The 26,788-nt window shown below is 40.2% G+C and overlaps 1 protein-coding gene across 1 annotated transcript in view; it reads left to right on the top strand.

The window, feature by feature from the left end:
- LOC149311851 (synapsin-3-like) overlaps positions 1-25,010 on the top strand; it is a 245,201-nt gene extending 220,191 nt beyond the window's left edge. Inside the window, exons 10-14 of the mRNA XM_089528061.1 lie at positions 6,823-6,925; positions 15,922-16,056; positions 19,484-19,565; positions 22,058-22,355; positions 23,841-25,010. Coding sequence (XP_089384187.1) covers positions 6,823-6,925; positions 15,922-16,056; positions 19,484-19,565; positions 22,058-22,355; positions 23,841-23,973 — 751 coding nt within the window. The 3' untranslated portion in view covers positions 23,974-25,010. The remainder of the gene's footprint in view (positions 1-6,822; positions 6,926-15,921; positions 16,057-19,483; positions 19,566-22,057; positions 22,356-23,840) is intronic.
- Positions 25,011-26,788: the final 1,778 nt, after the last annotated feature.

Genomic DNA, 26,788 nt, shown 5'->3' with positions numbered 1-26,788 from the left:
GGGTATGGGCTAGGGTTGCATTAACCATTTTGTCCCAAATCCTGCCACAGTAGTGCAGAGCTTCTGTTTGCATTTTGCATTCTGATCTAGGGCAAGCAGGACAGCTGCTTCCCAAGAAAGGAGAAAGCTAGAACATTGCACCTGTTTCTACCCACTATTCTGTTTCCCCTACCTACAATACAACTATAGTGTTCTTTCGTCAGATGGAACAAATGGAAGTGGGCAATATCTGTTGCCCATCCTGGTCTTAAAGGCAAGAGAAGGGTGGAGGCCAGATATGCTCATCCTTTTTTCTAAGTATCATTTCAAATAATATCAAAGTTCCTATATAGAATCCTTCCTCAAAGCAAAAGTGTTTAGCCTGCGTTCCTATAGACACATGTGATAATTGCTAGTTTTAAGTGTGTTTCTCGTGTATTATATTCTTACTTATGGGAAGGGCTGTAGCAGAGTAGTAGAGCACCTAGTCTGCAGGCAGAAGAGCCTAGCTTCACTCCTCAGCATCTAGGATAACCTGAAGGGCTGCTTCCAAGCAGTGTAGGTAATACTGAGCTAGCTGCATTTAACTCTTTATGAGGCAATTTTTGTAGTGCTGAACTATAACTCTGGAGATCAGGATTTGAATCCCGACTCGGCTGTGGAAACCCACTGAGTAACTTTGAGCAAGTCACACACTCTCAGAGTATGGCAATGGCAAATCCCCTCTAAAGAAACATGGCAAAAAAACCTCATGATAGGTTCACCTTATGGTCACCATAAGTTGGAAATGATTTGAAGGCACACAACAACAACAACAAACATCCAAATGCACCCATGAGAAGATATCCTCTGTAATTGACATTTACCAATAATGTAATAATCACTAAGAAAATACTGTACAGTGTGCTTCCTATACTGAAGTTCTTTTCAATAAAGGAATTTTTTTACACTTGAAGTACCTCATACACAAGTGCATGGAACAAATAGATTTTGCTGGGTTCTGGTCTATCATATTATTACTCTAAAAGCAGGAGCACAAATGGATCATCAGTCTTCTGTTTACCCCTTACAGGGATAAGGGCAAGGATAATTTTTCTAACACCTATGTTCAAGCATATATTTGCACCCCTAAAATTTAGAGCCTTGTCAACCTAAATTTTTCAGGACTCTAATAAGAAGCTACAAGTTGTACTGAAGTGCCATGACATCATTACCTTATTATTGTCAACTCCTGCTTTTGATTCTTGGTTGAGACTACCTACCTGATTTCACATTTGCAGTTAGCTAGATTTTGAACTAAGAAAGATTTGCCATTCCTTCTGTGCATTCCTTCTTTCTCAGTCCTTTAGTTAGGAGCCACTTCTACCATGATTTTCATGCAGTCCCTGTAATACATCAGCAGGCCTTGCAGTGCCTTGTATATTAGCATGGATAACCTGTTTGATTCATAGGGTTAATCCCCAGTGTCAACAGTGCATTCCTTGGCACCCTTCTCTTCATACAAAACCAGTGTGGGAAAGAATTAGCTCACTCATGTGAATTTATTCTAACTTTACAGCTCCCCCACTAAGAAAGGTATTCAAATGATCACCTCTGGCTCCTATCTTTTTCTCTTCTCCAAGTGCTTTGTTGTTAAAGGACAACAGTGATGACAACAGCAGCAACAACCTTGTTTAGGGTGGTGTCAGTCAGAAATCCCGTCAGGAACTGTCTCCATCAGTGGCATGAGCCTTTACTGTCAAAGGTCTGTCTTGTGGCTTAGAAAATGGCTGGCCCAAGAGATTATGTAACCAGAGGCAGAACAAGAGATGCTCCTTGACAGAAGTTAAGGGATACATCCAGACAGAGAGCTCCTTGTGCTACCAGTCCAAGATATTGTGTAGCTGTTCCATCTTTCCTCCTTGATGGGCTTTTTGTGGGTATGTGGTAAGAAAAAAGAAGTAGGAATCCAGAAAATGGTTAAACATAGAAGACAGAAAAGGCTGCCACTCACCACCCAGTAAAATAGTGTTTGAGTCAAGCTGGTTGCAAATCTGGAAGCATCACGGCCTCATACAGACAGTCCAAAATAAAGCTCCTTTGGGTCATTTTGGAGGTATGCTGTTTAAATGATGCATGTGGCCCAAGAGGCTGGAAGCTACACTAAAGCCACGATCCAGTCCTAAGGATGGAAGCACAGCTTTGGCGCAGCTTTTGGATTCTTAGGACACATGCATCATTTAAACAGCATACCTCCAAAGTGACCCGAAGGAGCTTTATTTTGGCCTGTCTGTATGGAGCCATAGTTATTCTGAGATCAGAGGCTGAAAATCATTCAAGTGCTTCTGCCTGACAGGAAAAAAGGCAAGTATCATCAATTAAGGGAAATTAGTTCTCACAAGTGCAACTACATTAATGCTGTAGAAGGGCACATACTGTGTTCTTCTCTGACGTCAGAGAACACACACAAAAAAGTTGTTTCATATGCTTTCCCTGAAGTACTGAGAGAAGCTAAACATACTGGCAAAACTACTTAAGAAGAAAAGACAAGAGAAGATGCAAGAAGGAAAAAAGGGGGGAAATTCTCTCTTACTTCTGCTCCATGTCATCCTGGCAGGATGTTAGAAAAGCTGGTTCCTTCACTTTCAGCTTTTCCTTCTCCCATGCTCTACAGAACTATAGTTTTTTGGGGGTTTTACAGACAATGAGGCTGTGTTCTAGAAGAGTTTATTCCTGATGTTTCACCAGCAGCTGTGGCTAGCATCTTCAGAGAACGCTAGCCACAGTTGCTGGCAAAATGTCAGGAATAAACTCTTCTAGAACTCTTCTTTCCACAAAAAAATGATGGATGCCGGCCATGAAAGCCTACAACTTCACACTCTACAGAACTCTTTGCTTCTTTCTCATTACACACAAAAGCAGTAGGCTGAGGTGACCATCTCACTTTATCTAAAGTTAGAGCTGACTCTAATAGGAACTCTGTGTCTTTATTTGTTGTAGAAGAATGTAGAAGGGAGAATTTTAGCAAGTGTTATGCTTCTTATCATGTTGAGATCAAGCCGCTTCCATCTTCTACCCAACTGTGTACAGAACAGTTCTGTCCTGGATTGCATCTGGCCACACTTGGCTCGGGAAAAAAGCAGGTTTCAGAAATTTGTCTTCGTTAATTTCCCTTTGGCTTGCTCAAGTCAGATCAGAATTTCAGAAATAATGAGACACTTGAGTATTGGAGTGGTTGAAAGAGGCAGCTTCCTTTTCTGTGTGGTTTTGATGGATTGGAATAACATTCTTTAATATAAACAGCAAGTAAATTACCCATCTCACCATGCAGCTATTCACAAAATAGCTCAGACAAAGAGCATGTCCTTAACTTTGTGCCTAAAAGTCAGCAACAAAAGCACAAATTAGGTAGATTGTTTTAGGAATCCCACTCCAGAAACAGGGTGTCCCCATCAAAAAGACCATAGCTCTAGTTGCCATATCTAAAGGCAATGGGACCTGAGAAGGACCTCTTGTGATGGTCTTACTATCTGGACAGGAGCAAGCAACCATTCATAAGGGATGGCTGACCCTTGTAATAAAAGAGACCTGTTCTATGGCCTATGTCAAATAAGAAAAAAAATACTTACTGTTTGAGTTGCTGCTACAGGATGGCTCTTCTGTCCTGCTTGTAAGGACCCATTGAGGGCATCTACCCTGAGACTGAAGACCCCCCAGAATCTGGAGCTGTACCTCTCCACATCAGAAAGTTGGGACACTCTGTGCAAGTCCTTTGTAGCTGTCATAGAATCATAGAATCATAGTTGGAAGAGACCGCAAGGGCCATCCAGTCCAACCCCCTGCCATGCAGGAAATCCAGATCAAAGCATCCCTGACAGATGGCCATCCAGCCTCCGTTTGAAGACCTCCAAGGAGGGAGACTCCACTACACTCTGAGGAAATGAGTTCCACTGTCGAATAGCCCTTACTGTCAGGAAGTTCTTCCTAATGTTGAGGTGGAATCTCTTTTCCTGCAGCTTGCATCCATTGCTCTGGGTCCTGTTCTCTGGAGCAGCAGAAAACAAGCTTGCTCCCTCCTCAATATGACATCCCTTCAAATATTTAAACAGGGCTATCATATCACCTCTTAACCTTCTTTTCTCCAGGCTAAACATACCCAGCTCCCTAAGGCGTTCCTCATAGGGCTTGGTCAATCAATGTTCATATGTGAATGGGCAATCCTTCAAGTATGCTGCAACTAACTTCTCACTAGCAAGATAAGCAGAGAAATCCATTCATTGTATTGCTTAGGAATAGTGGGATGGGAATTACATCCCAAGTGTTCTCCCCAGTCTGGCTATGTGATAATCTGCTCTTATATTCTGTTGAATATTCAAGAATACATTCCAACTAGATGGCAGGAAAACCCCCACAAAAATTATTCCTTTTTACGATTCCACTGAAAGAACAACTGTGGCACATTGGACCTCTTCTTATGGAATGTTCTTCTTCCTTCACATCTTCCAAAGCATCAAGTGCTCCTGAGAGGCTCCTCCTTAAGACTTCCATGAGGTCTTCCATGCATGCCCTAGCTGCCTTTTTGCTTTTAGTTTAAAAGTAATGTGTGAAGAAGGAGCTGAAAGGGATAACTATACTGATGTTTTCCCTTAAAATACACAGAATAACCAGGAAACATGTCCAGCACTGAAGAATGCCCAATTATTGGAATGCATTTTTAAAAGAAGCAATAGTTGGTGTATTTGATACTACTAGATCTCACTCCTATTTTCAAAAAATGTAGATCTCACACTGGAGTGAAAGGAGAACTCAAGCTTTGTAGTAACAGTTGCAGTAATAATAATTAATAAAAGCTTCTAAAAGGGCACAAAATGGTGTGTGCCTATAAAGACATGTTGTGCCATGAATCATTAATAACCATTTACTTTGAGGCACTCACAAAAACAATGATGGTGTTGTGCCTTGCTAAAGAAAGAGCTGCAGTTTGAGTACAAGGTAAATGCTTTCAGTGGTGTAGGGGGCTCGTATATTTTGAAGTGCAGGCATCATGACAGTTCTGAGAGTCTATTAGAATGCAATCAGGGGTGTATCATCTATATCTATACACACATTTCTGACTTATGGTGACCTTATCATGGGGTTTTCCAAAGCTGAGATTGTATCACTTGCCCAAGGTCACCCAGTGAGTTTCATGGCTGAGCACGGAATTGAACCCTGCTTTCCAAAGTTATAGTCCAATGCTGGTTCTCTATAAAAACATACACATTGACATTGCTAAAACCTGCTCATCCAGATTCAGGCTTGAATCCAGGAACTATCCAAACTGTAAACCTGAGTTTTAAAGGAAAGTGCAACCCCATCCATCACACGTTGCATCTCTATTCTTTGAACTGAGTAGGAGCATCTCTTAATCCACCATCTCTGGATTAATCTTTAATTTGTTTGCCTTCATCCAAGGCATTACTCACTTTTTGGAATTTAATGGAAAGATAGAAAGTGTCATCAGCATACTAGTGTCACTACACCCTAAAACTCTACCTCTCTCATTAATTTCATGTTTATGTTTATGTTTATGTTTATGACCATACTAGGGTTAAGGGACTACACAGCAACCACACAGTCCCTACCCCTAATACAGCGCAGCGCCGTCACAATGGCGGCGCCCCGTGTGTACGAGTGCCGCCATTGTGATGTGATGGAGGCATAGCATCCGCACGTCACACTACACCTGTGATGTAACAAGTGTGCCAATGGAGCACTCACGATGTCCGCCCTGTGGGGCAAAAAGAACCCACTTTTCGCAGGTTCTTTGAGTCCATGGCAATCAAGGTTGCCAAGCCACTGTGAGGACTACCTCTATACTTTGATTTAGAAGCAGGGAGGGGAAAAGCAACAAAACCGGGAAGAGAGGGGAAATCTGATGAGGTGACTCATGTTTCCTGAATGCAGATAATCTCAACATTTGTGCAGGTTCTTTTTCCTCCACAGGGAAGCCACGCAGTTTGGCGGCTGCGGCTTCCCTGCAGAGGTAAAACAACAAACCTTTTTGGGAGGTCTGTACCACGCCTATGTCAGACAGCAGGAGGAACAAGATGATGCCATAGAATAGATCAATAAGCATGGTGTCAAAGGGGAGTGAGCCATCACCATTTTATAAACTCATCCCTCTCAGTAGGATTTGAGCCACTTTGAAACAGTTTCTCCAGAAGGATACTGTCAATGATATTGAAAAGCATTATCAAAGCCCCAATACAGCAAACAGGAACTCAGTTCCCCATCCAGTTTCTAACATTGATTCTTCGCCAAAATGACCAAAACAGTCTGTTCCATAATTACGTCTGATACCAGGGGACCCTTCACACTATAAAATATATTCCTGTGTTTCCACTTTAACTGATACGATTCTATCCCATGGAAGTCTCAGATTAAAAGTTTAGGGAGGAACATTTACAATTCTTAGCCAGAGAGCTCCAGTGCCTCACCACACTACAAATTCCAGGTTTCTCTGGGATTGAATCATGACAAAGTGGCATCATGGCGCTATACTTTGTAGTGTGAAAGGTCCCTAGACTGAAATAAATATTCAAAATTTTTGAAGCCTTCCAATGTACCTATATTAGGGATACATTTAATAACCAAGAAATCATCTATATTATATACCATGAATGTATTTGGGGTGTCCTCCATGCATTCCAAGTCTTATGATCTTGTATAAGGTCTGATGATGTGGGGGGAGGGGGTAGGGATATAGAACATAGGTATACTGATATATCTTATTTATTTATTTATTTATTTATTTATTTATTTATTTATTTATTTATTTATTTTATGTGGGCTCATACAAACAATCCTATCTGGTTTCTGCAGATACCGGCTTTGGGCAGATTCTGTTGCAGAGATGTTTGGAGGCCTCGACATTTGTGCAGTCAAAGCAGTCCACAGCAAGGATGGAAAGGATTACATAATTGAGGTATGAAGCTGAATGAGTGGAATGTATGCATCCTTTAAGCAAAGATGCTGAGGAAAATATACATTGCGGAGGGGGGGATTTTCTGTGCATTACCAGTGCATCTTGTTCTTCCACCTTGCCCCATAGCCGATTCACAATGATTTAATAGTAGTGCAGAGGATATAAAAGAAGCAGGTAAATGTTATATTTCAAAAAGATGGGCAGGCTAAATTTGTTGCTCCTTTCATTGGAACAGTAGTGTTGATTGACAGAAGAAGGAAGAACTTGATTTAGTACATCAAAGCAAAGGTGACTACAATAGTAAAAGAACAATAAGGTCTTCTACAAACAGTCAAGGCTCATGAGAAGCAAATGGCTATATTGGTCATACCGTATGCAACTGAGATATTGGAACTTAGTGCATCACTTGTAAAACTGGCTTACCTGTAGCTGGCTTAAATTTTAAATGTTATCAGACAGATTTGGCTGCCTAATCTGCCTGCCACCCGGGTGCATCCCTGGTCCATACCTGCTTCCAGGAGGGCTCTTTTTGGATCTGGGAGTTTTCTGATTTAAGAAAATAGTCCTTCCTCAAAGGACTTGGGCTTCTTACCCTTTAGCACCTGTGTCACTCTCCTCTGTCATCACCATCATTATCATCTTTTTCCCAAGATTGAGGATCAATGTGATTCATAAATGAAAATGATTACAACATAATTAAACATATATCAAAAGTCAATATTGAAACAGAATTAAGCTATTAAGCATATTAAAACAATATAAATTACACAATGAAAATTTTAAAACTAATTAAAATAGAACAATTTAAAACAATACAGCACCCTCTTTCCTTAAAAGCCTCAATCCTTCTAAAAGCCTGTAAGTTTCATGTTGTGCCATGAATCTTCACCTGCCAACAGAAGGACACAAAAAGGATTATTCTAGCCTGTTTAGGGAGTGAGTTTTAAAGTCTAGGGTCAGCCACCAAAAAGGCCCTCTCATGTGTGCCCACCAAGCATACCTTTGAAGGTGGTAGAACTGAAATAAAGGCCTCTTCTACAGATTTCAACATCAAGGCAGGCTCATACAGGAAGATACTGTAATTCTAGTTTGTTGATATCCTTCTTAACTGTAATGTCCAGATCTACTCTGTATGAACCCAGAATAGAATAGTGCTGCTACCTATTGCAGTTGGGACACTACTAATGTTCCCTAAAGTTGCATTAGACTTTTTTGCCACTTCTTATAAACATTTTCCAGGAAATTTCAGAGAGTTAACTACAGCCTGGAAAACAAACATTTTTGGATTAAAATTCACAGAATTCCCTTACTAGGATGACCAATGAAATTCTTGGAATTGTAGTCCAAAAAATAACTTCTCCAAGCTCTGGAGTTAAGTGTAAGTCGCTCTGATAGCCTTTTGGCTGAAGAGCGGGGTATAAATAAATATTATTATTATTATTAACAGGTATACTCATCATTAGGTATTAATTTTTCTCCTTGTGGTCAGCTCTAAAATCAAGTCACTGAAATCTCCAGTCAGTGGTGTAACTTTACATTTAAGTGAAGCAGGAGAAGCTGCCCAAGCAGTTTGTAGGTGGCAAGAATAATAACTGCCATGTTTCTCCCAAGAGGACATTATCTGGGACAAACTGCATCTCAAAGACTAGCTTTTTGAAGTAAAACTTGTCATGCTGAAAGAAGTCTTACTCGTTGAAGTAGGTGTCAGTCAGTCTGAAGGAGAGTAGTAGATGTTTGAAAAGCAGGCCAAAAGAAGAAAAATATCAAAGCTGAAATTTAAGATCTTGGGGGGCAGGGGGAGATAATCAGGCAACTGTGTGGAAGAATGAAGAAGTGTCCTTGGTTACCATATGAGGATGGTGGAATGGAGACTCGGTGTCTGCCCTGCTGTAAACTCCACCAACGCAAGAAGATGAGTAAAGCTGGCCTACTGCTACATTCAGGGCCACTGACACATCTTAATAATTGTATGTGGGAGAGCACTCCCACCCACTGAGCTTTGGAAAGCTGATGAGAACCACATGAGCCCTGTTGCAATGGCACATTCTTGTGCTTCACAAGTGTCCTGTAGAAATCAGTTACGTATCAAAGGTTATGTGGGACAAGTGTACTGCCAGGAAGGGAAATATATTTGCTCTTTAGCTGCTTCTGCTATCCCTCCTTTTCCTGTAAACCACTCAAGAGCAAATACTAGGATAGTGACAATCAGGCACTTGTAGAGGCTGCATAAAATCTTCACAAGCAAAGGTTTGATTTAGGATTCAGTATGAGTTCTGTGGCAAGGGCAAAGGGGTGGCTCCAGGCTGATTTCTTTCATGTTTTAAATAAGGAATTCTCTTCTGATTACCACAAGCCATATGTTAGAAATTATATTGTTGTTGTTAATAAAAGGCTTTCAAATAAAAGGGTAAAGAGCAGTACAGAAATTTTAAAACAGCACAGTCTCTGCCTGCTGGCCTTCAATGTAAGAAGACATGACAGGAAGGAAATAGAGTAAAATGAAAGAAGAGTCCATTGGGAACCATTGGTATGAACACTTCCGAATGCAGTTGGCCCTGTTTCTGGTGCAAACTGAGAGCTACATTCCTAATGTAAATAGCACCTGCCTATGTTGGGATCAATAAGTTAAAAGCCTCCTGCCTAGGATGATCACATGGAAAAAAAGGTCAGATCTCCTGTTCCTTATATAGAAGAGGACATTTCAGCAGCTATTCCATCCTCCACACTAAAGGTACACCAACCTCATTTTCATGTGGACCTCCTGCTCTCTTCCTTCATCCTGAAGTCCTGATCTGGATCAGGGTTTTCTTCAGTTGCCACTTTGGAAGAGAAAAACAACCTCACAAAGGCTAGACTCATGAGGAATATTATATCTAGTTCAGCCCTGAAGCTGAGCCACAGATTGATTATGAGCATATTCACTTTAGATCCTGCCTTGGGAGATTCCTATGTGAAGGGAAGAAAGAGGCCAACATTACAACTATTTACTAGCTAGTAGGTGCTAAACTGAACCTCAAAGCTATAGGTTCAATTAAGATCATTTTAAAGTTGGTCTGTAAATCCTATCATCCCTAGCCAATGAGGTCAGTGAGTGTGTTAGTGAGGATGATGAAAGCTGTAGTCCAACATATTTGGGGGCACTAGATTGGGGGAGCATTTTTCATTGCAACAGGCTGGGAATGGACAGAGAAGTAAGGGGTGACCAGATCACAAGCCATGAACAGGAGATGAGTAGGACCTGGGAGCAAATGCACCCACTGATCTATCTTCAGAGACTCTTGAGAGGCTTTTAATAACCTATTCACCAGCCACCAAGACATTAAAAGATTCAGAAGACAAATAAAACACAATAAACCTTGGTTTGAATTCTCCATTCTTCTCTCTCCTTGAATCAGGAGCCCAGTGAAGTGAAGTTGTTAATGTCTGCTTGCATTCTTCCCTGTTATGTATAACTGCACCTTAAGCCTTTGGCAGTTTGTGGGCCTTGGGTATCTGCTGCAGTTTGATTCCAGGATCCTCCATGGATGGCAAAATCGGTGCATGCTCAAGTCCCATTATAAACAATGGTGTAGTAAAATGGTATCCCTTATACAGTAAAACAGTAAAATCAGTGTGTGCTTTTTGGTGTGGGAGGTGTGTGTGAGTACATGAGTGCATGCACACTTTTTACTAAAAAAGTGCACACCAAAAAGCATGTGCGCACACACACACACACACACACACACATATATTCATTCAAGCTGCAGATGGCTGAATCCATGTATGCAGAATCCATGGATATGAAGGGCCAACTGTACTAACATAACCACACAGCACTTGCTGTTAGATGCCCAGGAGCAAGTCAGAACATTTCTTTTTCTTACCAGTTAGTGCCAGTGTGGTGTAATGGTTTGAATTTTGGACTAGGACTCCAGGAGAGCATGGTTCAGATTTTCTGCTCAGGCCATGAAAACCCACTAGGTGATCACGGGTAAGTCACACTCTCTCAGCCACAGAGAAAAGCAACAGCAAATCGCTCTGAATAAATCTTGCCAAAAAACCCTATGGCAGGGTTACCATAATTTGGAGTCAACATGAAGGCACGTAACAACAAAAAGCAAACCAAGTTCCCAACAATGTCATCTGTCTTGCTTTTCTTTCCATTTAGTCTATCTCCCATGAGCTTAGTCTTACTGCATGGCGTGGAAGCCAATTTGTCCCGTTGTTCCCACTGTCCCTTTGATGTGATTGATCAGCTCTTTCCTTCCTTGCTTGCAGTTGGCTAACTTCCCCAACCTTAGCTCACTAAAAAAGCAGCAAGTTTAGCTACATCTCATTAAGATACAGAAACAGATAATATAACTGAAGAAAAGGGATGGGGGTTTCCATCCAAATTCTTTTCATTGCCCATCTCCCTCCCTCTGAGATATCTTATCAGGACAAAGCAGCTGGAGCTTGAGACAGCCACTGACCTTGCACACTGGTGAAGGCCAGATCCACATGAGCCATCAGCCTCTGGTGTTTTGTTTTTTCCTTAGCTGTTACATGGACGTCTTATTCTCAGGGGTGGAGAAGGATGTTTCTATTTTGTCCTTACAAACTTTTGTGTTTCATTTCATGCACTTATCATGCCCTTTTAAGGTCAGATTGTATTTAATACCAGTTGGATGCAAAATAACCCTCCTGGGTTTTAATGATATCCAGTGCCTCTTTTGTGCTGATGTCTTTGTTCTTACCAGTCTTCTGTAGCTTCCCTTTACTTTATTATGATCAGAGTTCCATAGCAATCACTGTCAAACCCCCCCCCCCCCCCAGTATAGTAGGATTGTTTGAAATCTGTAATAGTTGCCCAGCTTGCCAGTTGGAGCATTCAGTCTTTAAACATGCAAATAGAGGAGTGGTCTACTAGTTGATGATGTCACAATGGCTGTTTCAGCACCAGGAAATGATTTAGAGGAGCCCAAAGTGGACTGTTGGACACATAGCACCAGTTCCTTATTCCTATCTATTTATTTTTTGCTGTGGTTGGCAAGGAGTGCCATATTTGACAGGGCTTTTAGCATGCAGAAATTTTTGGTTCAGACAAGACACAATGACATCCCAGAGAACAATGTCCTTGATGTGTGCATCATTTGGGGTGCTCAAATTTTATGATGGCTTTAGAGACATCTTATTTGTGATTGTAAACTGGAAGCATCAAGCTTGAATGCGCATTGCACAAAAATAACAATTATGATTTATTCTGAAGTGGACAAGATGGAATAATTCTGGGGTATATAAATTTCAGAACCTTACTCATCTAAGTGTTCAGGTTTTACACAGATCAGGAACTGGAAATTACCTGGAAACAGTGGCATTGTTCTTCCATGCAGCAAGATACATTACAGGAGTTGTCTCCCTAGTGAAAAGTCATGGGCTTTGGACTTCAGTAGCCAAACACTTTTTTATAGAACATTTTTATAGAAATGCTGATCCTCTCATGGTGTGTGTCCTTCTCTAGACTTTGTAGAGTTATTATATGTACTTTTCACATTCGGAGTGTGCCACAATGTGAAGACCATATTTTGGGTCTGAAGGGTGAAATAACATATTTCCTTAAGACCTTAAGAAACTTCACAGCCCAATTTCAACCCCAGTGCCATTGGATTTATTTATTTATTTTTGCCAATCAAATCTTTTCTGCAAACCCTAAAATAAAGATTAATAATCTGTTTTATTCCAGGGCCCCTGAAGTGATGCACAATCAATGCAAACACTTTAAAAGCATTAAGTAATAACACAAGACCAACTAAAAGCAATACAACCTCCTCTTTAAAAATGTTCTAAAACCATACAAAAGCCAAAGGCCATGTGAAAAAATATTTGCTGTCCACTAATGCTCAGAAGGGATGTAGCCAGCCCAGTCTCCCTGAGGAGGGAGTTCCACAGTTAAGGTGCTGCTACAAAGAAACCCCTGTCAGATGTACCCACCAGCTCAGCCACACTGGCAGGGTATGTAACAGGGACTCTGCTGATGATCTTGGGTTTGGAGCAGGCTCATATGAGATGAGGTGGTCAGAGCATCCAGTTCATGCCAAGCATTCACAATCATAATTGAGCTGTGATTTGGTTCTCACGTAAAGTTTTTTGTACTTCCCCCTTGACTATTGATACCTCTTTCTTGGATGGATGATGAAAAGTAAGTTTACTATTAGTACAAAGGAGAGAGGGGAAAGGAAGGGGATGAAAATAACATGGATAATGTTATCAGAATTATGTTAGTCCATTGAGTGCTGCACATTTGGGGAGTACAATGACACCATCTAGTGGCTGGAATGACTAACATTAATAGAAAGCAGTTGTTTCACTCATGGTCATGGAGGCTGAGATGAGATAAAACTGAATTGCAAGTAGAAATGCATTCAACTCAGCGGGCCCATCTGCACTTCAAAAATAACCCAGATTGACACTTTAACTACCATGGCCCAGTGCTATGGAATTCTGAAGATTATAGCTGTGTGAGACATTTAGCCTTTCCTGTCAAAGGGCTTTGGTGCAACAACAAACTACAATTCCCAGAATTCCATAGCACTGAACCATGGCAGTTAAGGTGGTGTCAACCTGGATTATTTCTGCAGTGCAGAGGCAGCCAAAGATACTTATTTCAGTTGGTCATAGTTCTCCCAACTCCTGTACCTCATGGCCTTACCCATCCTGCCCATAGTGAATAAGGTGTTTTTCCCCCCTCAATCCAGCTGCAAAGCCTGTAACTATATAGAATTGCTGGAGCGAAAGTAAGTCTCCTTTTTCCCTTTCCACCTGGCAATTTATCTGCTAGCTAAATTGGAGGAACAATATCAACTTGCCAAGATCTAGACTGCTTCCACCAGTTCCAGCTTTTATAAACAGTAATTTATTCCAATGGGAAAGTAAAGAGCATGCTTCAGTTTTACTGCATTGGAATCAGGGAGGTATAACAATGCTTTACTTTACCAAATTGTGCCCCAATTTTCCAATTTAAACTTGGATTATTTCTGAATCAGCATCTTCCCTCCAACCCCTTTCAAAGTTTTTTTTCCCTTTCTACCCATTTTTATCATAAGATGAATGTGTATATGAAGCCATTGTTCACAGTGTGCTTCTTTTTGTCACAGTTAATGAGCTATACAAAACATTTAGAAAACAGGCATAAGAGGAGTTTTTAATAACTATAAATGCACAATGATGTGTCCATAGACACATTATTAATGGGTGAAGACAGTGTATGTAACTGTATGTAGCTGTGAGTGAACAGGACAGGGTTTCTTTTTCTTGATGCTGTCATAAAATAAAGATTGACAGCTGTGGGGATGGGGGTGGTACTGCTTCTCTGCAATGACTCACTCTTCAGGGCCATCATTTTACCTTAAGACAGATGAAGGAGAACAGGGATAAGATGAAGGGTTATAAAACTGCAATAATCTTGCTGAAGAATAACCAAATGCAGTATGACACTGAGATGAGGCAGCAGGACTTCATATTGCTTCTTGTCCGCAAATGATGCCTTGCGTGCTCCATCTTTATGTCTATGTCTCAGCTATGCATCTTGTGTTTGCAGATTTGCAGAGGGAGTGAGAAGGCTGCTACAATAAGTGCGATGTAGTTCCTGATCCTGTCTGATCTTGAAGGGCTGTTAATTATCAGGCAAATGTCACCCAGGCTCTTGCTCGCCTACAAAGGGCTGGGAGGGTCAGCACTATTTTTTTCCTTTTGTTCTTTGCACTCCAGACATTGTGAAGCCTTGAATCTTTTACCTTTGAATATTTGCTTACCTTTAGGAGCCCTTTTGAGTAGAGTGACAGGGGTGGGGGTCTCATGGGCAAACAACATTAAATGCCTCCCTGGGAGTAAGTACCATTGAACTCAGTAGGACATACATTTGAGTAGACTGTATAAGATTGCATCATATGCCATCAAGCCTACAACTACTTTCCTAGGAACAAAGTTTTTAAAATGAGGCAGAAAATTAGAGGAGATGGAAGGAACACTTATGACATAACCACCCAGATGTGCTCCAAATCCAATGGGAGTGCAGGTGGGCAGTCAGAACAATGGGAAAACAGAGAAAGGCTATTTGATTCTGCAAATATGCACATGCTTAGCAAAAACAAACAAACAACCCTGCAGCTACTGGGAACAGGTGCATATAATAGAAACATCCACTTGTACCAATAGGACTATATGATGGGGCCCTTGTGGCTTTCCAAACTGATCTCAGTTTGGATTAAAACGGATATGCGTGGCAGTAAAGGGGTCAAACTTGGACAGAATACTATGCAGTGGAACTGGGATATAGCTCTTGTGTAGATTTGCCCCTGGTACTTTTAAAAAATGGGTTCAATAGAGAAAATGTAATAACACAAAACGCATGGATGCTTGTACAATTGTCAAGTTATGTTATTATTTTAATATCAATATATATTAAGCAAAAAAATGGGTTCAATCTGCCAGTTGGGACTGAATATGTAATCTTTTACTTGCAATATCTCTTAGTATATAACCATTTACTTTTATCTGATTGACAGGGGGGATCAATGTATTTGGTTAACAGAAATACTTAGCAAATAACTGTTAAAAATTGCTCAAAAAGATGTTCACAAAATATGCATACTCTTAAGTAGACTGCAGGTTGCAAAATAACTCAGATTCTTGTGTCTTTGTAGCTTTATTATCTGTGCCTTCTTCTTGTGGCAGAAGCAGTCATGCCTAATTTAGACAAAGATAGTAAACCACTGATTAAGAAAAAGCCTACAAGTTCTACTTGTGGTGGTTTGTCCTCCTTTGCTCTTCTGACACACTTTTGGTAAAGATATTGAGCACATTTAAAAAAAAAAACAACCTTGAACCATATTGTCTGACTGCTGACAAGCTACACCAGTGGCCATGTGCATAAGCATCAGCATACATTTGCAGCATTGAGGTCGCACCACCACATTGGTTTATCATGGCACAGTGAAAAAGATATGACTGCCATAGATGGACTCATTTCATTTCTACAGGTGATGGACAGCTCAATGCCTCTGATCGGGGAGCATGTAGAGGAAGACAGACAACTAATAGCAGATCTGGTTGTCTCCAGAATGACTCAAACCTTCCTGGCTGTGGGATCTTCCCCTTCACCTCTGAGACCTTGGGTAAGAACAGGAATAATCTTTCAGAGAAGTCTTCATATTCTCATAGTCCTGACAAAAGCTTTGATGAACAAATGTACTCAGTTTTTCCAGGGCTTCCAGAAAACAAAGCTGCTCTGCATAAGATAAGGAATGGTGGTACTAAAATTATTCCATAAATAAAACTGGAGTCATTGTGGGTAGAGCTAGAAAAATTACAAGTAGTTCTATAATTAATTTTGTAGCATATGACTGCAGATTGCTTATAGAGTAGATAGAGACTGCCTAACCTTTTCCTTCATACATTATTTCTATGAGAATTAGTGTGATGCAGTGGTCAAAGATTCTGACTAAGGAACAAAGACACTAGAGAACAAACTAAAGTTTTTTATTATAGTAAAGTTACTGAAGGGATTATTCTAATGTGGGTCCATCTCTAGGATGGTCCCAGAAAAGAGTGGAGGTGAGAAGAGAAGTGGAAACATCCCTAAGAGTATCAATTTACATCACAGAGGAGTCAAGATTGGTAGACAAGGAGGGAGGTCACTGCAGGTGAAACTATCTAATCCTATTACTACTGCCCACTCAGAGACATTGGACGTTATCAGACAAGGGAAATTGGAAGTATAATCCAATGGCAATCCGAACGCAATCATGGGGTTTAACGTTATTGCGTGATAGACTACCACACATAATTTCGGGCAATGGGAAGTCAGTCCAAATGCAATCATGGTGATCACACGCAATTTTGGTCAATGGCAAGCTATTTTTGGGCAATGGGAGGTCAGTTCGAACACAATTCGAATTCATGTAAATTTGCTGAACTAGCAAATTCACGTGAATGTGTTCTGGCCCCACTTTCTTTTCATTCAAAATTGAGAAATTCCTCCTGTGTGATAACTCCATTAACTCTTTCAGTGCAGGGCGTTGTTGCACTTCCAACCATTTTCTCCTGAAACGTCTTTCCCGGAGCTCCTTTTAGCCACCCTGACTATTAAGTAAATGTACATGCACATATAGCTCTGTCCTAAAATACATTCAGAAAGACCTAGAAAGTGGGGGTGAATTTGCATATGTAGTTTTTCCTATGACTCAGGTCCAGACCATCTAAAAGACCATATCTCCCCCATACAAACCTGTAAGGGTTTTAAGATCTATGGGGAAAGGCTTTCTCTCAGTCCCATCACCATCACAGGCTGGCTTGGTGAGGACATGAGAGAGACCCTTCTTGATGGCAGCTCCCACTCTCTTGAACTTCCTTCCACCAGAGGCTAAGGTAGCCCCCTCCCTGTTTTCCTTTCACCAGGAGGCAAAGATGTTTTATTCAAGTAGGCTTTTAATGTATAACCGTGTCAGGGAGGCTTTTATACAGGATCTGTGCTTTAGATATGTTTTTAAATTTTGAATGTTCACATAATTTTATACTGTTTTCAGCTAGTTGATTTCAATTGTCTTTTAAATTGTTATTGTAAAGTTTTTATTTATTTATTTTTATTTTTGGGTGAGATGTCTTGAATCCCTTTCTGGGAGAAAGGTGGCATAGAAATTAAATTAAATTAAAATATGCTGCTCCCCTATAAGGAAATAATATTCACAACCACAAACAGAAATACTATGCTAAGAAAAGCAGTGAAAGAGTGAGAAACAATCTTAACTACACACATGGTTGATAAAGCATAGGGACTTAGGTGTGAGCACACCCTATATAAAGAATACTGGAGCGGGTTACCCAATTTACCAACAGAACTGTGCATGTAGAAGCCATCCTCCAAAAACAGAAATTCATATAACGTAAGTGTGGGATTACTCATGAAAGTCAAGATTTACAGGACTGTCTTTTTAAAGGTAGTAATCATATGCTCAGTGCTGCTAAATTTTCATCCCTCCCAGGTTGCTGATGAGTTCTCCTGTGAAAGCAAGCCATCTCTCACGGTGACTGGACCCATACCTCTAAATTGAAGCTAGAGAAATAGCATTCCGTTGCTACTTGAAAAAGCACATTACTCAGTACAAGGACTCTAATGCTTCCACTAACATTTTCCACTAAACTCCACATTCTATTCTCATTCTATAAAGGCAAGGGATATATATACACACACACACACACACACACACACACAATAAAACAATTCATTGCTACAGGTCCTTATGATGTATTACTGCCTCTCCAATCAGGCACCATGCCTATGAATACCAGGGGCTGGAGAACAACAACAGGAGAGTTGATGGGCTTTAGACTGCTGTGAGAAATGGATTGCAGGTTAAGATAGATCTTTGTTCCCAAGTAAGAATGAGCTTAGTCTAGCAGCTCTAGCTAAACTGGAACACTTCTGAATTCCTTTAATTCAACCAAACAGAACTAAACACTTGCTTAATGTTTTGGTTGGCCTTTAAATATTTTTAGCACTATCTGGATCAACCTCCATGTGGAAATTTTTAGACAGAAATTCTACGATGTACTGAAGAGTAACTGCTATTCCTTTCATGTTACCACAATATAGGATTTAGTAATGGCAATCACTGGCCACCACCATACTGCTGGACACTTTGTAGTGAATCCTCTATCTTCCATATGTTGTTCAGATTTTTATCAAGAAGGCTGGATGGTTAGGATATTGCTGCATCTTGTCTCACCTTACTAAGATAATGTATTCTAGCAATTACTTAACACAGAAATGGTATGTATTTACCTCTACAAGAACCTAAGTGTGGGTCCTGGCTTTATAAATTTATGATACACTAGAAGCAGGTCTCAGAAATTTTTACTGTACTAACCATTACTGTTGGAAACTCCCAGTCCCATGGCTGTTTATGGAATTATGGACTTCTAGCCCCCCTCCAAAAAAAATTGCAAGCTCTTATTGGAAGACCATGGACACTTATTTAAAAGAACTGTACAAATAAAACTAGCTTGTCCCTGTAATAGCAAGTAAACCTACACCCACCAAAGTTCATTACTCTACACATGAAAGCAGGGGTGAGATGTTTTGGAATGCAACTCCCATATTCCTATACCATTGGCCATGCTGGATGGGGCTTCTGAGAGTTAAAACATGAGACAAGTGGAGGGCCATAGATTCTCCTCTTTAAAGAGGAGATTTAATTTAATCGGTACAGACTGAAGTAACAGAAACTCTGGTCCAGATCTGGCTCCCCTATATATGTTTTTAACAGGTGTCTGTTAGTTTTGCAAATCAGTTGTTATAATTATGAAGGGTTGTGTTGGCATTTTTCAATTCCCTCCAATCAAAAGACAATTGTATTGCCAGTGCCACTACAAAATAACTTCTTCATACATTACCAGCAATACACAGTATTGTCCCTTTTTACAAGTTTGCAGAGGCTCTATGCTGTTACAGACAATGGATAATACTCCTACACTTGACATGTTTTAGATACTCTGTTGACTGAAGTATTTTTGTTTTTCTTTCATTCTGTTTTGGTTATCTAGCCACAGTCAATGAAAACACAGATACAGCCTCAGCCGGGACCCCAGCTTGGACAGCTTTCCCAACCCCGACCGCCACCTCAAGGTACTAATTTCCAACTTTCAAGACTTCTCACCTTTCAAGATGTTTGGGGGAAAGCTTTATCATGGTCTCATCACCATTACAGGTGTAAATAAGCAGGGAGAGGACATGGCAGAGAGACTTCTTGGTGACTGTTCCCATGTTGTAGAATCCCCTCCCACAGAAAGCTCGATTGGCCCCTTCTCTGTTCTTTCAGCCAGCAAGCAAAGACCATTCAAGGGCTGTCTCCATGGGCCAAAACATCGATGTTGCCTGCAGCCTTTCATCACCCTGTTTGGACAATGCAGGCCATTAGCCCAGGCCATGATCTGGCCTGATCCCGGTTAAAAGGGCCTTAGTACAGGTCAAAATGACCCACCGTTTGCCATTCATGGAACTCCAAGGCAAACCTCATCATAGAATCATAGAGTTGGAAGAGATCGCAAGGGCCATCCAGTCCAACCCCCCCCCCCCCCCGCCATGCAGAGATGTGAAATATCTGAAAATTTTGAAGCCATGGGGGGGGGGGGTTCCTGGGGGAGAGTGTTCCAGGAAAAAAAATTGGATTCTTTAAAAAAAAAAAAAACTGGAAAAAATGCAACATTAGCATGTTTTACAGACTGAAAGTCACTCTGTTTCTTTAGGAACATAAAATATAACTATGTAAAATTTGATTTAGCATAAAACTATCACAATTAGTATACTGTATTAAAAATGCAGTGTATTCAAACAATTATTACAAATTGAATTTACTTTAAATATATATATATATTGTAACAAATGGAGCAACAATCTCCTGAACTATATGGAATCTCTTTGGTTTTGCTAGTTATTGCTGTGCAGGCAACAAAAATTTGAAAAAAAGAACCAGAAGAAATCATGAACATTAGTAACAAAGACAAGTATTTATATCTCCTCTCCACAGTATAAAACAGACATAAAGCACCCATTCCCATAGAAACAATGGTGGGGGGGGGGGGGAGTATGTGGAAGAGAGGAGAGACTAAGATTCAGTACATAGACATGACATTTAATCAGACTCATTTTCTGAGCTACACTATAGTTATTGGTATCAGTCTCTGTTTCTGCTCCATTATGCTTGTCATCATCACAGTTATCATGGACTGCTAAAAACCAAAGGCGATGGAGGTTTTCTCACTAGTGGCAATGTTGGATGGTGGTGAGGGAGTGCTTGGCACTATCCTATCCAGAGTCTGCTCAAAGACAGCTGTTTAGCTGTAAACTGGTTGTGCCACAAAGCTCTTTTAATGGGGTATGCTGCATTTTTGTCTTAATTACTATGTTTTAAATTATTTTAAATCAGCATTTTTAAAAGAGTTGTTTACTTAATTGTTTTAAATTATTTTATTATTAACGTTTTAGCTGTACTTTGTTTTAATCTATGTCGTAAGACCTGTTTTGGGTCCCATGCCACACGAAAGGCAGGCTAGAAATACAATAAAAGAAATAAATAACATGGAAGAAGAGATGATGGAATCATCAGTAAATAATATAAATGAGAATACAAGATTATGGATCAGATATTTTGGCACTAGGCGAATGACTCACAGGAAGGCATAAGCCCAGGAATAAAGCAGGAGCAAAAAAACAAAACAAAACTAGATCTCTTATTTTTTACAGGGAAGAAACATTTTTAAAACATCTTTCTTCCCAGACATCCCATTATCTAACTAGAAAAAGAAACAAAAGCAGTGCCAACAAAAACTTTACTAGTACTGGAATATATGTTTATTTCAAATAAAATGGCTTGAATAACAATGCTAACTGAAATCATACGTGATTAAAAGCTGAAGACCATATTTTTTAAATGGTGGGTAAAGGTTGTTATTAATGTGGGAGGGTAGGTTAGAGAAGCAAGAATTGGAAGAAAGTTCTGTTTTGTTAAATTACAGAAGAGCAGATCATGCAGCCCTCCAGATGCTGATGAATGTCAACTCCCATTGGCACTAGCCAATACAGCCAATTGTGGGAATGCTGCGAGTTGCAGCTCAACTTCTGGAGGGTCACATTATTTCCACCACCAAGTTACAGAAATAGATAAATGGGCTTGAACACATAAATGGTTGAGTAACATAACTTTATATTGAGTTCCTAAAGGAAATGGAAGAGACAGTGTGTATTATTTTAATTGACACTGCTTAAACTTGCAATATTTCTTGAGTGGTACTTTGTACCATACTAGATGATGAAAAAACTACTTTCTAGGAATACAAAATAGCCACGGTGGAGGACTCAAGAGCTGTCACCCACAAAAGTAACATTTCCAAGTTCTGCTTTGTATCTGGATCATTTGTACAGTTTATAAATAATATTACGATCACATTTCTAAAAGAAATTAGCTATAGGTCAAGGAAATCTTCTAGCACACCTCCAGATAGGTAAGTGGGGAATTGTACATGAACTGTTTTGCTAAATACAGGAGACTCTATCATCCAAAGAGGCTATTCTTGCTTCAAAGTACTTACATTTTATTTAAATGCATCTCTTTGCTCTAGGGGGGCCACGCCAGCCTCAGGGATCACAGCCTGCACGCACAGGAGCTCCACCCCAGCAAAGGCTCTCTCCGCAGGGTCAGCAACCACAAAGCCCTCAGTCCACCTCACCACAGCAGCAGAGATCACCTGGATCTCCCCAGCAAACCAGATCATCAGCCAGTAGTTCACCAAGCCAGTCTTCCAAACCAGGCGCCTTCCCTCCTCAGCAGCCTCGACCTCCAGCTCAAGGACGAGCTCCTGGTCCACAAGGGTCTGGAGAATCAACCAAGCAGCAGGCCCCTCCACATCCTCATTTAAAGTAGGTGCCTTTTTTGGTAGATGCCCAGCATAATTTGTGATTTAACCCCCACAAAACAGAAGACAGATATCAATATTTCTGAAGGAGAGAGTAGAGCCAAGCAAATTACCATATATACTCAACTATAAGTCAACCTCATGAATAAGTTGAGGGCAGGTTTGGGGGCCAAAATTATGACCCACAGATAAGTCAAGGGTAAAACTTAGGGGAATGTAGCAAAGGATCTAAAGGATGAAGCAAAGGAAAACAACGCCAAAGAACTTGTAAAATTCCAGCAGGCATAACTGTTTGTGCTCATACTAAAGGCTGGATGGATGAAGATATAGACAGGAGTCAGTGCTTCCAATGACAGATTACACTCTTGTCTTTTGCCAAGGGGTGCTTCCTTTTTAAAATAAGAGTTAAAGTACAGTACTTACATTGACCCATGGATAAGTTGACCCAGGTTTTTGGGGTCAATTTTCAGACTAAAATTTCTAGACTTATACATAAGTATATACAGTATATAGAAGAGTAGAGAACACTCAAGCAGCTGAGCTATACCCACAAACTAGAGGTGAAGGCAATCCCAAGCCTAGCCCTTGTGTGTACAAGTCAGTATGCTCTGAAAGGAAATTCCTTCCCATCTTTCAGTCACAGTTTTAACCCTTAGGAAAGTCCACATCTCAAAAGATTTAATGGAGCTGAAGACCATCACTTTAGTATTGTGATGGTCTTATGGTAGTCCTGCAAATAACCAAAATCACCAAAAAATAAATTGGTACTGAGAACCGATTATTATTGTTGTGTGCCTTCAAGGCATTTCCAACCTGTGGTAACCCTATCATGAGGTTTTCTTGGGAAGTTTTTTCAGGGGTTTGCCATTATCTGTAAATGAAGTTACACAAGAGCTATTTTAGGATTAGAGCAAGACTATATATATATATGTATTCTTCTACCTTCTCCTTGTTACCTGTCTTGCCCTGGTTTCATGTAACGCATTGGTTTTTTCCCTGACAAATGAGGGCATGCTATTGTTTCGTCATTTCTGACTTATGGCAAATCTATCACAGTGCTTTCTTGGCAAGAGTTATTCAGAGAGGAGGTTGCCTTTGCCTTCCACTGAGGCTAAGAGACTGTGACTTGCCTATGTTCACCCTGTGGGTTTCCATGGCTGAGCAGGGATTTGAACCCTGGTCTCCAGAGTCCTAGTCCAATACTCAAACCACTACACACAGGCTCTCAAATGAAGGCATAATGAATTTAAATTCCAAATATAGTAAGTAATGTAATTAGTAACTAATGTTTTTTAAAGGTTACATGACAACTTACTTTGGAAATTGTTGTAAAAAATATTACTTTTAAAAAGTAACTTCCCAAACTTCCTCTAAAAAGAACTACCGTGTCTTGGTAAAAGCATCCAGTTTTCATTGTATTTTGTTGTCTCTTTTCCACGTTGTAAGGGAAATGTCCATGTCTCAATCTATTTTTCCCTCTCTTTTACAGCAAATCACAGTCATTGACAAACACTTTCAGCCTCTCAGATTCTTCACAACGGGGAAATCCAAATGAAGATGAAGCAAAAGCTGAAACCATTCGCAACCTGAGAAAGTCATTTGCTAGCCTGTTTTCTGATTAATCTTTTAAAGTTTGTGCAGTTTGGTTGTTTTTTGAAAATTCCTGTCTTTTTTATATTTCCCTATCCAGTCTTGTCATTAAAATTACCCATTAGTACATATAGTTTCTTATAGAACACATTCACACATACAAATGAGGAAAGTGTCAACAAGCAAGAGGAATTTAGTCATTCACATACCCTCTTGCCCAGCTCCTGGGCCCCTTTGTAGCCATATATCTGGACAATGCATACACACATAAATATGTATGATATATTCATTCTTTGCCCTCTATTCCAAGTCTGAAAGTAAAGTTAGTGCACAATTGAGCTTACAATTGTGTGGATGAGAGGCCAAAGTCAATAGGATACAATTATATTGCCCCAAAGCTACTTTACTGTGTGTATACATAAACCCAAAGCCTGTAGAGTTATCTACTTGACTAAACAGCACCGGTTATGTTTTTTAGTTTACGCAGTTAAGAGAATCACACTGACAATAAAAGAACACCAGCCATGCTTCCCCACATAAGCCAGTGACCACAATTTTCAGGATACCCTTTTGTGTAACAGTCCTTGCAGAACAAACATCTTTGACATGGTGTGTTCTTAAACAAACACAATTCTAGAGTCAGTTATCCAATTGCTCCTGGTTGTAGCATGCCCAGTATATTAGACCATGAAGCTTCATTCTGCAGTTGATTGAATGGCATTGGTGGCAGGTCGCTTCACATTTTTTTGGTTTATTCCTTCTCAACATGCCAGAGAAAGAATCCAGCATTTTATCTTGTTCATTTCTGTTTTGCTGGGAGTAAACCAAGTAGAAGCTCCCCATTGCCAAGGGACACAAAACAATCAACTGTAGCACAAAGCTCTATGGTTCGTTTAGCCTTCAGTGGCTGAAGAGCAGGGTATAAATACTCTAAATGTTTAGCAGCGACTACTGCAAGCTGAAGCAATCAAGTTACGTGTACTGGCATGCCACTCACTCAAACCACTCAAAACCAAACCTAATAGATCACAGAACTTTTTACTTTGTTTATATAAAGAAGGATCATTTCTAGACATGCAATTAATCTGGTATCCCTGTAGTACTGGGGATGGGAATGGCTGATGAGGTCATTCTGATTCAAATTCTCTTGTATTTCAGATAAGGGCTAGGATTTTACACCCATCAGTTCCTTAGAGAAAGCAAGATCAGTGTTCATTAAATATATTTTGAAGCAGCCACAGATCTAAGTTGGCAGAAATATTATAAGGAAAACTCTTTTTAAAAAAGCATCCAGGTAGCCATCTGCTAATGGCAGCAAAAAACAGAGTAACAGTGCCACAGATTGAATTCGTGGCATAACAATATGCACTCATTTACCAATCTGACTCCCCACCCCCACAACCCAGCTGCCCAGTCTCAGAATTAGGCTCTAGTATCCTGATATTGAAGCATGATCAGGTTACATATCATAAACATAGTATGAAGAAAGTCCATAGCTAGAATTCTAACTGTTCTATCTGAAACCAAATAATTTGCTTGACTTCCTTTCTACAGCACTATCTATGCAACACTGAAATAAATAGGACATCAGTCTGGCACCACACATCAGACAGGAGGAAGGTCCTTGATGTAAGGGCAGCTGGATTCTATGATAAGGCTACCACAAAGATGTCATTTGCCTTCTCAGCACTCAATTAGAATAGCTAGGATTGAGATCATAGCTTGTAGCCTGCCTTCTGACCCCTGTATGTTGTGAGAGTAGTTTATGCTTGCTCAGTACTGAAAGATGTTGGGTTTTTTGTTTAACATGTTTTAACTCTGAACTTGACTTTCTCCTGCAGCTCTCCCTCTCCCCGCAACAAATAAACAGGCTCACATATTCTGTTCTGGTGCTATTTGCAGGTACCCTGCAGAGTATGGCACCCAATGCACATTATACTGGGCAATGTCTAAACACAACTAAAGCCATCACTGGTCTATGGATTTTAGCTTTTTTTAAAAGTCTTTCCAACGAAGCCATTTGTTTTTACTCCAGTTTTGCACATATCACACAGGATAGCAATATAACAACAGTTCTACATCCTTGCCTGAGCTGATAGAGATATTGTTTCAACAGTTGTAGGAATACAGTTTCAAATATTAACAAACTTAGTTTGCTATCAACTACTAGTATAGATTTTCACAGTAATACATCAAAATCTATAGTAATTAGAAACATTGAGACCCATGTTCAAATGCAAGCTCTAGCAAGTCAGTCTTAGTTTAACCTACCTCACAGGGATAAAATTATAGCCCTTTCCATAGGAGTGCAATGGTACAGTAAATATATCCCCCCTCCAGTTGCCTTTTTTGCCATCAAAAAGGTTGACTACACCAGTACAGGTTGCTGAAAAGGACCCCAAATACCTTTATGGCAGCAGAATAGAAATATGCCAGCATGCTTCCTGTAAGTCTCTTATGACAGTTAATGAGAAGGGATCTTTAGCATCACATCAGAATAAGTCCCCAGTTCAGACCTATTTTGAGAATACCTTAAGACATGGTTCCACTGGTCCAAAACACATTGCAGAAATAATCAAGTTTGAGACCAGTTTAACTGCCCTGACTCAATGTTAGGGAATTCTGGGTACAGTAGTTGTGTGTCAGAGGCTCTGGTGCCACAATAAACTACAATTCCCAGGATTCCCTAGCACTAAGCCAGGGCAGTTAAAGAAGTCTCAAACGGGATTATTTCTGCAAAGTGTTTTAGACACAAATCATAATTTAGGTTGGTTATACCACTTTATTTAGCATATAATCCTGAAGTGTAAAACTGTATCATTAAACAAACACTAATGTTAGGATTAT

Source organism: Sceloporus occidentalis, unplaced genomic scaffold, assembly GCF_023333645.1.
Source record: "Sceloporus occidentalis isolate IW3139 unplaced genomic scaffold, rSceOcc1.0.p SCAF_5, whole genome shotgun sequence".
NCBI lineage: Eukaryota > Metazoa > Chordata > Lepidosauria > Squamata > Phrynosomatidae > Sceloporus > Sceloporus occidentalis.
Note: the sequence above shows the minus strand (reverse complement) of the source record. Positions and strands in the feature narration are given on the sequence as shown.